At 39.0% G+C, this 13,587-nt stretch overlaps 1 protein-coding gene across 1 annotated transcript; it reads right to left on the bottom strand.

The window, feature by feature from the left end:
• Window positions 1-7,225: 7,225 nt before the first annotated feature.
• On the bottom strand, window positions 7,226-13,379 carry DHCR7 (7-dehydrocholesterol reductase). Its single transcript, XM_009488126.2, has 7 exons — window positions 13,281-13,379; window positions 12,156-12,378; window positions 11,337-11,427; window positions 10,429-10,642; window positions 9,762-9,966; window positions 8,344-8,475; window positions 7,226-7,727 (listed from the first exon to the last, which is right to left on the bottom strand). The coding sequence occupies exons 1-7, from the start codon at window positions 13,376-13,378 to the stop codon at window positions 7,263-7,265; spliced, it is 1,428 nt and encodes a 475-aa protein (XP_009486401.1). The 5' UTR covers window position 13,379; the 3' UTR covers window positions 7,226-7,262.
• Window positions 13,380-13,587: the final 208 nt, after the last annotated feature.

The raw sequence follows: 13,587 nt of genomic DNA, 5'->3' as shown, positions 1-13,587 counted from the left end.
TTCCAGAGGAGGTAGCAGCAAGCATGTGTTATACATTCAAAAGCTGACACTTGTTTTGGCCAGAGGAAAAAGGGCAAAGAAGGAACATCCCTCTTCACTGACAGGAGCTGAGGTTTTCACTAGTTAGTTTGTGGTAGTATGAACCTTTCAGTTACAACTGTGCAAGAGTTACTCAACCGTGCCTTCTCTCTCTTCCTGTCTTCCTACCCCTGACGCGTTTTTTTTGTCAGCTGGGATTTTATACACTAAAACCTACAAAACCTTCGGGATAATACATACAGAGAAAGAGTTAGAAAACTCTTTCAAAGCAAATGTAAGTATACTTCAGGAAGTCACAAGAGGAGGCATCACTCCCATAACATAGTTTTATAAAGAAAACATTAGGAAATTAAATATGTCAGAAGGAAGTGACATTTTAACATCTGATAAGTGTCCTCAATGCTAGAGCATCCATTTGCTTTCTCTTTCTCTCCATTTCCACTTAATCACACCACAGCTGCTAACCAGTTCTCCTTAGCCACCACAGCTGCCTCCCACACCTGGGCTCAGGACTGCCCGGAACACTCAATGCATCAAAGCCTTGCTTATATTTGGCTTACAGGGGGAAGGGCTCTTTGGTACACGACCTGCAGCATTATAGAGAAAACCCATCACTAAGCGATCCTCAATAGTGACTACAACATGCCAGCTGCAAAGCCAAACAGTACAATAAAACGCACATTCCAGACACTGAGATGGTTACTTATTACCACCTTAAGAAAAAAGAATGGGCACGTTTGAAGATATTTTGGGAGTTTCTGATACCCATTTGCTTGACATATTCATTTTTCAGCACAACTGAAATTCTGGCAACGATACCCTGTTTTTCCTCACAAGTGATCAGACTTGTAGCACCACCCACTGCAGACAGTGAAGAGTTAAATGTGTTCCCCTCCACCAGTACATTTTTTCTGTCAGCAGAGAGGTTTCTCTCTCTTGAGAGTGGTTAATTTTACAGACATAAAGTGATAAACTCTGACTTGAATTAACAAACTGCTTAATATGTACTTGGGTCACCTCTTTAAGGGCCTGATTCCAAGAACACCGAAATTGAGAGTAAGCTTTCTTTTCCAGTGAAGACAGATGAACATGGATACATGGTTATAGACACTACTGAACTGGGGCAAGTACTACTGCAGCATGGAGCGTATCACACCAAGAAAATCATAACCATGTCATATGAATTAGTTGTTCTCTATTCCAGTACTTACACAGTGTGCAGAAATATTTTGTTGTCCTCTTGGATTGTTTCTGTCCTGCTTCCTGGCGTACTAAGTTTGCCTGTAGGTCAAAGGACAGACTCAAGCTTAATAAATGTACTTGTTATACAAGTTCACTCACATAACCAGGCTGTAAATATTTTTGACTTATAGTCCTTAAAACATCACCTTCCAAAGAGAGATTATTAGCAGAAAGATTAGCTAATCTAAGTACAAAGCTTAAGACAAGTCATGGAAGAATAAATTAGTTTGATTTGATTCTTTCAGTACTTCAACAGTCAAAGAATTGAAGTCCTTTCCATACTAGAGAAAATTGTATTAATAATGTTACCATATGGCGTAAGATTAAATTCAACATTCATAAATTTTATTTTGTATCAATGTCAAAACTACATCCTAGAGTTTTACATTCATTGTAATCACAGTAGCATGAATTCATTTCATGTAGTCAGTCTCTCTGAATTTATAATTGATGGCTGATAATGCAAAAGGCAAGTTTAAGTGCGGTAGCGTAAGGAAAACTCTCAGTTGGTTGTCCTGAAAGCTGTTATCTTGCTCTACTGTAACAGAAGTGGAAAAGCCAGAACCACTCTTCTCCCTAGCCACTTCACCTGCCTTAAATGTTTCCTCAAGCACTCCTGACTCCCAATAAAGGCAGGGCACTAAACATTTTTATAGTCACAATTGACAAGTTTTGTTCAGCTGCTAACTCAAGCCTTTTCATATTTCAGGAGACACACATCTGTAAGGCATTAAAAAAACAGGCAGGGCAGAGATTAAAACAACTGTTCAGTTTTCCATATATAATACATGTAAGATCTACAATTGTACCTTGACTTTAGTTCTGCACAAGGTTGTATTTTTTTAAATCTAGGAATTATCAAACCGAATCAGAAGTCTACTTAGTTCAATATCCTGCTTAAAAAAAAGAGGTTTCAGAAGTTAACACCTGCAGTAGCCAACTATGAATTAATCAACTCTTCCGTAACTCTCTTGAACTGGAAAAAAAATGTTTAAACACTTTGTCAAAACCTTTAACTTGACTAAGCTTAGTAACTCTTGCAAGTCTTTTGTTATTAGTTCATAATCTGGATTATAAACCATATTTATCTGGATTGTCCAGATAAATACTTACAATTAAAAAAATAAAATTCATAAATTCCAGTAGCTACAAGCTCCATGCTGTAATCACACAAAAGATATTTGTTATTTTCAATTTTTGCAAAAGCGTGGTGGATTTTTTCCCTTTTATATTTTTCCCTTCTGAACTAATCTCTTTCCAGTTTTCATTTCCTCCACTCAGAAGAGCTTTCCTATCATTTATTCCTGTAACCATTCTCTGATACTTCTACAATACATAGAGACATGGCTGTTGCAAAATATACCTATTAGGTTTTTTTTTATTTATCCTATGTTAAGATGATGAAATATAAATTTAAAGTTACCTTGAATTGCAAATTTATTACTTAAGGGAAAAGATTAAAAAAAAGGTTTGAATAGCATAATTAAAAAAATAGTAGTTTCATTACCTATCCAGTTGCCATAAAGTAGATCCGTATCCGTAATCTAAAAATAAAAAAAAAAAAAAAAAAAGCTTTTTTCCCCCCTTTTGATTTGACACACACATTTAGGCTTTTTTTGAAATTAAATTGAAGCAGAAAAATATGCTATTACAGTTTTATTTTGAACTGCACATCACTTTTAACCTTCAACAAAGATAGCGCATTATTTAAAATAAATAACACAGTGCAGCTCTAGGTTAAGGTTAGCACATGATCAGAACTTAGACCGGTAATTTACAGCAGAAAAGATTTTGTGGCTGCCACCATGGGGCAACAGCTTGTACTTCTGTTATCATTCATATTGCCTGACTAAAACTGGACCTGAGCAATCCCATTTCATTATATCCTAAGCACAGCTCTTCGGACTAGTCACCACGTTGCTCAGAGATGGAGATTTTAAAAAGGGAGTTTACATATTTGTGAAGGTGTTTGAAGCCTAAATGCATTATGTATGCTCCAGTCCACCACTGAATTGTGTCAGCATTCTTGCAGGCTGGCTGGGAATAAACTGAACCGTAGCTTTGCAGCAGGAGCGATGAATGATTAACCGTCCTCAGGCTGAACGGCGGAGCCCTGAGCTCAGAAATGCTATCGTATCGCGATGCCATCTAGTGACAGCTTTTAGATGTGGAAGGCATCCTCCCTCCCTCCCTCCCTCCCGGTATTGGAAGTTCCCCTCTCCCCACTCCCCTCCATCTGTAGACTGCATACTGACAGTCTATAACAGTTTTACACTAGAGGACTGCGATTTATTTGTTTTTCTCAGGTAGATCTATGGCAATGGCCTTCTGGAACTTGCTCAGCCTGTTGTGCCCTGCTCAAATAGGCATTTGTTACTTCTCTTCTTACGATAATCCAGCCAAACAACTTCATTACTGCTCCAAGTAACTACCAGAAGCTTTTGCTGTATATTCCCATTACTTATAACCCAAGTTAAATAAGTACCATTTTACAAATATTGGCATTTTGATATCTGAAATTCCCAACATACTACAGAGACATGCGCTCTCAAAACTTGATAGGCAACATTGACAGCATAGTGTCAATAAATATGAAATATCAGAGCAAAAGTTAATCTAGTACACACCTCCACAAAACTTCCAAAGCAAAATATATTCTTTTTTTTTTGCATTCTGGAAGAAATAAATTTAAAAAGCACTACCGCACGTACAACACAAAATATGACCCAGGCATCACCCTGTCTGAAGATGAGCAAGTTGACAGCCTTTTAAATGGTTCAGTTTTAAAGGGTGACATCAGTTGGACACGGCTTAGCGTACTGCTTACACATTGCTTATGTTAGGATTAAGCTTACAGAATAGATACAAATAAATGATTTTTGGAGAAGCATGAAAAATATTTAAGAAGTACAAACGTGAACGGAATTAGCGCTTTCTTTTCCAGGCAGGTGCAGCCCCCTGTATACAAACAGTATATACTTAGTCTGTACGCCACACAGATGGAACAAAAATGAAGATTTGTATGGACAGCAGGCAAGCCTGAAGAAGCAGAATCTGTCATCCTCACAACAAATAGGATGTGAGTTTAGCCCAGTGATGGCCTCTTGCTTGAAAAACCTTGCAACTAATTGCTTCCTAACAATCTGGCCGAGGGAGTTCTCACTTGCCGCAGGGTAAAGTGCTCTCAGCAGGAGTAGCAGTCTGCATCAAAGAAACAGATAAAAGTGCTTCCATGCTCCAGTGTCAGACAGCACAGACAATCCTTTGAGTAATATTAGATGTAACAGAAGTTGCCTAAAAGAAGCATTTGAATGCATAATGCTCTCGTTACTCACAATACTGCCCTTTCACTTCAAATTTTTGTATTGGTCTTAAATGGGCAGTTTCTTCCACTAATCATCCACAATTTATCAGTGAAAAGAAGGGAGCACACTGTGCCGTGCAAGGCTACCATGACTTAGAGTCCAGATTATCTTGCAATATTCAAATAACCTTGGCATTAACAGCAAGCTGTCAGTACAATTTCCAAGGCTACATAAGAAAAGGATGCAAGTATGGGGCCTTGGGGAAGCTGAGAAAAGAAACTATCCAATTACTCCAGCAAAGTCAGGGGGAGCCTCAAGCAATGCAGTGCCAGCAACTGATGGAGTCCAACAGCCCTAAAAGCCCACACCTCAGTTTTCCCTTCCTCTGAACAGACTTCTTTCAAATCAACCATTTTATAAGCATTACCCCTTGGTGAACTGTTAAGGAATTGGGCTATATATTTTAAATAAAGGCAATTGGCATTGATTTCCCACCTCCCCGCCCACCTTTCAGTATTTGTATTAAAAGTTCTCTTCATTCGCAGGAGTGCAAAGTTCAACTGTTCTACCACAGCAATACATCTATTGCCAGTGAGCGTTCCATTATTATGACCATCAGTCCTCCTCCCACGGCACCATTTTGAATTGGCTACTGCAGCTAAACAAGTTTACAGATACAAACATGTTTAAAAGCATCATTAAATTGAGACAGCCCACTTCCTACGAACAGCTGTTTCCAGACACATAGCTGCAGCATTTTGTACTGGGTGCCACACAGAAGGGATTCTGCTTTTTACTTCCAACAGACAAGAAAATGGTGTTGCCCCCTCCAAACTGGAAGTTCAAATGAAATTGGGAGCTGTAGGAATGTGAGCTACAGGTGAGCCTGGACCTTTGATGTCCAGGATTTATATGAACTCTTACCCAACTGTATTAATTATCCAAAATGCCAACAATCCTTAAAGCAACACACAAGCTTTGGGACACTACCTACATGATAAAGATCAGTGTAGAACTGTCACACAGACAGATTGACCTGTGACCTTCAGTGTGACTGACACTATGAATACTTCTATGAAGTCTAGTACTGCCAATTGCATCATCAGTTCAGTGTGCTTAAATACACGGATTTTAAGCAATATAAAGACATTATGAAGTTTGTAACCAGCCATTTGGTTACTGGACATGCTAACAGAGAGCTTTTTATTCCGTGGGAATGCTTTGGGATTTGAGAGCAGAAATTGTCAGATACGGCTACTCCCAGCCCCATGAAAACACTGTTATTAACAACACCGTAATGTACTGAAATTGTTATCTGCAAAATGGTGGTAAAATAGTTGAGGTCTACAGATAGTGCTGGTGCTACAATCAGGTTTAGAAGAACCTTCTCTAAGAAGGCATCTCTATACATGCTTGTATATCCAGCTCTGAAACAAAGCCAAACTACACGATACATTTGTTTTCTAGGTTTGGAGAGAACCTTTTTCTCCTGCCAAAACTATCTTCAGGGAGTACGACAACAAAACTGAAAACACGTACTCACCAACACACCTCATTCAAACTTGCCATGAAGATCAGTGCATTCGGCAGCTCCTACAAGAAACCAATTTACACAGTTACCTACTTACTGCAAAAACTGTGTATTTATGTGTAAAAAAAAAAAAAAAAAAAGAGTCTTTTAGCTTAAACATAACTAGCAAACTTATTACGAGACACATGGTTAATACTACGGTCCTTCTTTGTTTCTCTTTTATGCATTCTTGAACCAGCTCTTGGAATCACACTGTTTGAATCTGGTAACTGTGTCAGGTAGCTACATAACAAGAAAAGAAATAGTGAACAGAAAATCAGCAGTATTTTTTACTTGTCTTGGAACCAAGCATTTATTTCTTAAATTTTTTACAAATAAGATTTTATACCAATGATAAAGAATGAAGCTTTCTATCCACACTAAAGAAATCAACATACGCTCAGTATCTCCACAAAGCAAGTTTGGTTTCAGTGTCAAAATAATGCCCAGTTGGTCATGCACCATATTCTCAGGTGCTGTCACCTAATTTAACTTTTGGGCTATACCAATTTATACAGCTTTCACAAATATTTGCATTAGATTATAAAAATCTTCCCACACACCAGTTCAGGATCAGGTTCCCCAGTTCAGTATTTCCCCAGTTGAAAAGCAACAAACAGTAAAACCTCCTTTGGAGAGTTACTGACTGTAGGTTATGACTGTCACAAGGAACCATGTCATACAATTTGTTTCACGAAGAGCTCACACAATTATTTTCCTCCTCTCCTAAGTCACTGGAACTGGTTCCAGAACCCTGCTACTCTGAAGGGTAAGGCTTTGTCCCATCTTTGAGAGATTTCAGGAGTCCCAATACATGCAACTTTTCTTCAATTCCAAGTTAGTTTTGAGGGGTGAGGGGGAGAAGTTCCAGGTAAGAGTCTTCTAGAAAAACTGGCTGTTTCAGTGCCTCATTTCATTTACTTTAAATACAGTCTGCCTGCATGTTGCTTCAGTACAGCAAGAATTACTGTCCCGCCACCTTGTCTTCTTCAGAACCATATGAGTGTCCCTCACAAAGTGTTTTTGTTATTTTAACTATGTGGATAAACTCTATTCACCTCCCCAAAAAAATTTCTTTTTTCTGTCCCCTGGATTCTGCGTTAGCCTCAAAATATTCCTGGTATGAGCCGGTAAGGCACTGCAGCAGTGTAGCGCTTCCAGTCCTTCCCGTATTTGCTGAAACAACGGTGTTCATCCCTAATGCAACGGTGGGTTAGCAGAATAGTCATATAAATGATGTAGAAGTAAGGCAAGATGTGTTCAAACCCACACGTCAGGCAATAGGCCAAGGAGCCCATCAAATCTCCTGTGTAGTTAAAATGGCGTGCCCACCCCCAGAATCCTGAGGTCATCAGTTTGCTGTAGTACTTGGTCCCATCCGCAGACATGTAGGAGCACTCGATATACGCTGGCTTCCTCCCCCATATCTTGCAGTTGCCATTTGTACGACGGAAGAGGTCCTTCTGGTGGTTCGTCATTCTGAAGACATAATAGCCAATCAAGCCCAACATCAAGATCCCTATGGCATTAGCTGTGCCCAGCTGGACAGGGTGGTAAACCAAATACAAACCCTGGGGAGCAGAAAAAAACCCGAGACAGTTATTTACTTTAAATATATGCTCAGGATGCCAGACTGATTCCTTGACCTATAGAGACCCAGAACAGATGAGCAGAAAGAATAGGAAAATCCACCCTACCAGTAAAACCGTGAAAAATTTTCAGAAAACTCTGCATCCTACATTTTCATTTTCTGTTGCATGCTCCCCCCCCCTCCCCCCCAAATCGTATTCCTTAGGTGGAACAAAAAAAGAGAAGTTCCAAGGATGCAGACAAACCAGGACAGAAGGAAAAAAATAACCCAGACAACCCAACCAAACCACCACCCACCAAAAAACCCTCAACATGGAGTAAAAAAAAAAAAAGACTAAAAGGATTTAGAAAAATATACAGACACAATAGACAGTAACAGAAAAGGGCACAAAAGAAGGGGAGAAGAGGAAAACACGTCAATTCCAGGCAGGGACAGTAAACCTTCCTACAAGGGAATTGTTACAAAGGATGTTGTAATGGTTACTCAGTATTCAAACTGTCTAGAAAAAATTCAAGATACGAGTGAAACTGCTGGGGAAAATGTTCTGCAAAGTTTCTTTCCTTTTAGCCCATACATGTATTGTACCACATTTTTACCTGCAAAGTATAGAGGTAAGGCAACCAAACACAATCTCCCCAGCCCAAATACCATCCAAAATGATCATGGCAGATATCAATTGTTTTCAAATACCAGGCTTCATTCCAGAAGAAGTCCAAAACATAAATACCCTGAAACAGAAGAGTTTCACTTTAATAACAGAGCACTGTCACCAGTTATCCTGTGTAACGGCATCCACCTAATCTTTCTGTGCTGCCTTGTGATAAGATCTCAAAACTGACTTGTGTTTTTATTTTAACACCTCAAAAATAGGGTATCAAGAGGAACATACCACACAAATATACTGCATCTACACAGCTAAAGCAATAATAAGTAATGCAAAGCGATATCAACCAAGACAACTGAGGAAAGCATGCTACCATAAGGACATACACTTAGGAAGCATACTCGCATTTGACCACCCCTACCTCTCTTCAGCTTAAAGAGTCTTATGCTTATAGAGAGGGGGAATAGAGCTTCTATCGAGTGGGCTTCCACTTGCACATATCAATAAATTGTCCGTATCGCTCTCTACAACTACCTGAAAGGAGGTTGTAGTGAGGTGGGTGTTGGTCTCTTCTCCCAAGTAGTTAGCGATAGGACGAGAGGAAATGGGCTCAAGCTGCGCCAGGGGAGGTTTAGATTGGATATTAGGAAAAATTTCTTTATGGAAAGGGTGGTCAAGCATTGGAACAGGCTGCCCAGAGAGGTGGTGGAGTCCCCATCCCTGGAAGTGTTCAAAAAATGGGTAGATGTGGCACCTGGGGACATGGTTTAGTCTAGTCTACCCTTGATTGGCTTAAAGTAGACTTGGTAGTGTAGGTTACTGGTTGGACTGGATGATCTTGAAGGTCTTTTCCAACCTAAACGATTCTATGATTCTGTGATTCTACTTATTACTTTGGGGTCTCTTCAGTAGAAAGCACAGCACCTGACTGGCTCTTTGTAGGTGTGGAGACATCTGTAGTTCTGCATGTCGCACACACAAAAAAAGTTAGGTGCAGTGCTGCCCTCGGAAAAAAACCTGCCCAATCTTGCTCCAGCTAAAGCCATGGAATTTGTCATTGTTCTCTTTGGATTCAAGATCAGGCTATGCCTGTTTCCAGAACATAGGCTCAGAAAAATACCTCTTAATTTAAGTTTACGCTGAAATCTGCTGGTGCAGACATGAGCATGCCACTGGCGGCACTCTGAATGAATACAGCAGAGTATTCACAGTGGCACTCTGAATGAATGCAAGCAGCCAAAAAAATTAGTACAAGTGTCCAAAGAAGCAAGTCCCAGTACACCATCACTGAATGCGGTTGTTCAGGCCAGGAAAAATTATCTAAGTTCAATTTGAATGCAAATAGTTTTTTTCTAATTTAATACTAGTTTATTTCCAAATTGCTTTCTTATTTTCCTCCTCCAAATTTACCTGAAGGACATTGACAAGGATCATGGAGTTGGTTACTTGACCATACAGCTCCTGTTGTTTAGCAGCATAGGAAAGGTTAATTAGAGTCCAGGCTACAATACCAGGGCGCCCATTGAAGAACAGCTTGAAATCAAACCACTTTCCTATTCGAGGGTTAAATTCAATCCCCATCATGTAGTCATAAAAGCAGTTGCCAGTGAATTTGCTAGAAAGCATAAAAAATTAGAAATTTACACAGTTATACACAAATACAGGTAATTACTATTCTGACTACACAGTTCAGGTTCACTTGATGTTATGATAATAAAAGTCATAAAACCATATAATGTTGTGCAAGATAAACACAAATTGATCCAACCAAAGCATTACATTAGTAGAGATAAATTTTAGCTTCGGAGGTACCCTAGCTTATTCTTGGTAAAATTTTTGACCAGTCTAACTATAACCTTACATCCGTCCTATTTGTGACAAATAAGTTTCTGTGACACTGAGGCTGCCAGTCACATGACACGTAGCATGAAACAGCTGACAGTACTAGTGAAGCAAAGAACTACAGTCGTACACTGGCCTATCTGTGCCAATAAAATATATTTTGTCATTATTATTCTGTGCAGCATTCAATTTATATGCCTGATTACCTAGTATTCCCTCATTAAAAAACACATACCAGTCTTTGGCATTGGTAGGGAAAAAGTAGCTTTTAATCATTGCAAATGTGGAAACTGCATATCCCAGGGCATTGGCACACCACAGGAGAGGAATCCAGTTGTCAAAAATGATGGTGGGTGAGAACCAGTGGAAGTAATAGGCATTTGCAAACCAAAGCACATGGGTAATGATCCATGCCTGAAGTCCATTGATTTCATACATATTCACTACACCTAAAATATGAAGAAAGAATTGGATGTTACTGACATTGCATTAGTACAGCTTTTTATTAACATGGATATGTATACAATACATAGAAGCTCAATCAAGTGCTCATGAAACTACCTCACCCTCCTCACTCTCGCAATTAAGTATCTTGTGGCACTTTCCTGAAAGTTTCATTGGACTCTGCTGTAACCATCAGGCTTTCTTAGGCTGAGTTTTTCTCTTCACTCTCGCTTCCCAAAACAGTGAATTTGGAGTCTCCCCTAAAACTGACTAAGGTAACAAGTTACCCTTTGTCATACCTAGTTCACATCACGCGTTTTGTTCAAGTCTCATAGATTAACTTAGCTTCAGCAGGTGCAGCTGCATTGACAAATACTAGCAATAGTGCACTGCTGATTCTGAAGTGCCAAAATTACCAATCTGTATTCTTCCAGTCGGTGTGGTGCCTGCCATATCAATGGTTTTACTAACAGTAAGAGGTAGAAATTCTATCATTTATTCTAAAAGATGTAGATTGCTTTTATTTTTGTTTGAAGTCAACATATGAGGAAGGTGAAAGAGTTTATGTACACATTTTCTCCAAATACATATGGGTTATTAAAGATTGCAAGTACAGAAATACTATTGTTTTAAGAGGTTGTATGGTGTGCATATATTCTAAGGATGTATGGTGTGCATATATTCTAAGGAAGAACTTACCAGCAGGGGTGACGGCACCTTCTTGTACACCTCCTACATATCCAGGAAGAAATTTATGGCAGAAGTCAGGAATACACACATACAAAAACACCTAGAAGAAAGAATGTATCAACAGCAAAACCAGACAAGATAAAACCCCCCAAAACACTACCCCTTTCATACACATACCAAATATAACACACAGCAGTTTCAATGAAGTATTGGATAAGCAAATATGGCAAGATTTAGCCGTAGCGATTTTAGACTAGTAATACATCCAAGCTGTTAAATAATTCTAAAGACATACTTCCTGTATGGTTGTCCCCCTTTTTTGGCGGGGAGGCAGGACAGTTGGTAACTAGATTCAGGTCCTTATCCTTTTATTTTGAAGTTAATCTGTGTTACAAGTTGTTTTCCAATTTGGAAAAAAACTGAGTAGTTTGTTAAGTTTGAAGACATTTTACAAGTGTAAGTTCTATTTCATACATCAATGTTCTTTTACTGTCTGTCTATAGAAAATATCACCCCTTCTGCAGTGTTAGTTTACGATACATTTATTGTGCATTAATTTAACACAAATGTGGATTGTTGTTATATAGTTGCTTTTTCTTAAAAACCACATGAAGGAGTATGTCACACAAGGAATATGTATGTATATTCCCTACATATTTATTTTTCAAGTGCATAAGCTTCATTTGGATTCCAAAAAGCCACGGAAAGTGAGAAACACCAAAGAGTAAATACCAGTGCGACATTCCATTATCCTTCATGTAGAAGGATTAATCAAACAGCTGTTTGAAAAACTAGCCACTACATCTAGATCATAACTCAATAATATACCTGGAAAGCGACCCAAAGGGTATAGATGCCAGCAGCCCTGTAGGTCAGTGTAGGAGTCTTGTTCCAGATGTCAGACAGATGTTTACTCCCCGTAAGCAAGTCAATGAGTGGATCAGTCAGAGAGCACTGGTACTGGTCACAGGACATTATGAAGTAATATACGATAAGCGGTGCAAACATGAGCAGGAAAAGGATGCTCGCCAAGGAAAACCAGTCCACCTCCCTGTAATCCAAAACAAAGCATTTTTTTTTTTTCCATCTTTCAGTTAGAACAGTGGTTTGATTAAGTCAGGCAAATTTTTTCAGTGGACCTTCTAAACTAATTGGATGAAAACTGAAAATGTTTTCAGGGTGTATACATTTCTTTGGGTCAAATAACTGTAAAAAAAAACCAAAAAACCAACCTTAACATGTTACATAGTTTACCACAAACTGTTATAAAGCTATGTTAGCTGATCAGAGCAACAAAATAGATAGTATCTCCCCACCAAGAAGCAGATTATTATAACAGTCTTCATGTTTTTGATGGCAAACGTGTATACCTGGTAGAGTATTCAGTTGGAATTGGTAACAGAATTACAAGAATGTTATGCAAAGCTTGGAAACACCGAAAAGACAGACCTGGGACAGCCAGTAGTTGAACTCGCTCTACCGCACACTGTAGTGGCAAGCCACATGAACAGCCACGGCTGTTTCCAGCTGCAATACAACACTCCACTAATACTTGCACAGCTCTTTGAGAACAGGGATATGAATCATAAATCTTGCTACAGCAGGAGATGTCAGCTGGCAATACCTCAGATGGATGCCTGTTTTCCAAATCTCAGGAAATACTTTGTTCAGCCCTTGAAGGAACTAGAAATTTTACTGATTTTTATGATTTGCTTTCCTTTTTTGCACAGAGGACTGTGTTTTAACCCAACCTATCTGGCAAGCTCTCCATCTTAAAAATCTTGAAGAACTCTTCTTTGGCATCTGTTACTACAGCTCATTATCCATGAGCTTTCACGAGAAGGGCAATGCAACAATCTTGTTATTAATGGAGCGAAGTTCAAAAGGAATGTAGCATCTAATATGAACCAATTTGAAATGCAATGACTAGTTAGGGTCGCCAGCCTTTCTCACCATGCTCTTCCCCACTGGACTTGAGATGTTCGAGTATCATTTTGGGTGCTTTTGTGTTTTCTTTCTTCAGAAGGTTTTTTCTCCTGATGGGCTGCCATGATATCCTGTATGAAAGAAAATATTCATGGTATTACTCCAGCTGGTTCTCAGTAATTCTCATGGCTCTACAGAAGAGAAACACAAATAAAAGTTATTAAAATCTATTGTATGGCCTTCGGACTACAAGAAATCTGGGGAAGGAGGGTAGGAAGGGAAAAATCCTTCCCAATTCCTTAAGATCTTATTTTCAGCAAAACATAATCAAAAT

The sequence above is a fragment of the Pelecanus crispus genome, chromosome 6 (genome assembly GCF_030463565.1).
Source record: "Pelecanus crispus isolate bPelCri1 chromosome 6, bPelCri1.pri, whole genome shotgun sequence".
Classification (NCBI taxonomy): domain Eukaryota; kingdom Metazoa; phylum Chordata; class Aves; order Pelecaniformes; family Pelecanidae; genus Pelecanus; species Pelecanus crispus.
The sequence above is the reverse complement of the archived record's forward strand: the minus strand, read 5'-3'. Positions and strand labels throughout refer to the sequence as shown.

Excerpts from the sequence above, each read along its gene's own strand:
- DHCR7 (XM_009488126.2), bottom strand. The coding sequence starts at position 13,378 with ATGGCAGCCCATCAGGAGAAAAAACCTTCTGAAGAAAGAAAACACAAA. Across the intron at positions 10,643-11,336 it reads AGGTGCCGTCACCCCTGCTG|GTGTAGTGAATATGTATGAA; the intron begins GTAAGTTCTTCC and ends TTCATATTTTAG. Across the intron at positions 9,967-10,428 it reads CCTACCAATGCCAAAGACTG|CAAATTCACTGGCAACTGCT; the intron begins GTATGTGTTTTT and ends TATGCTTTCTAG.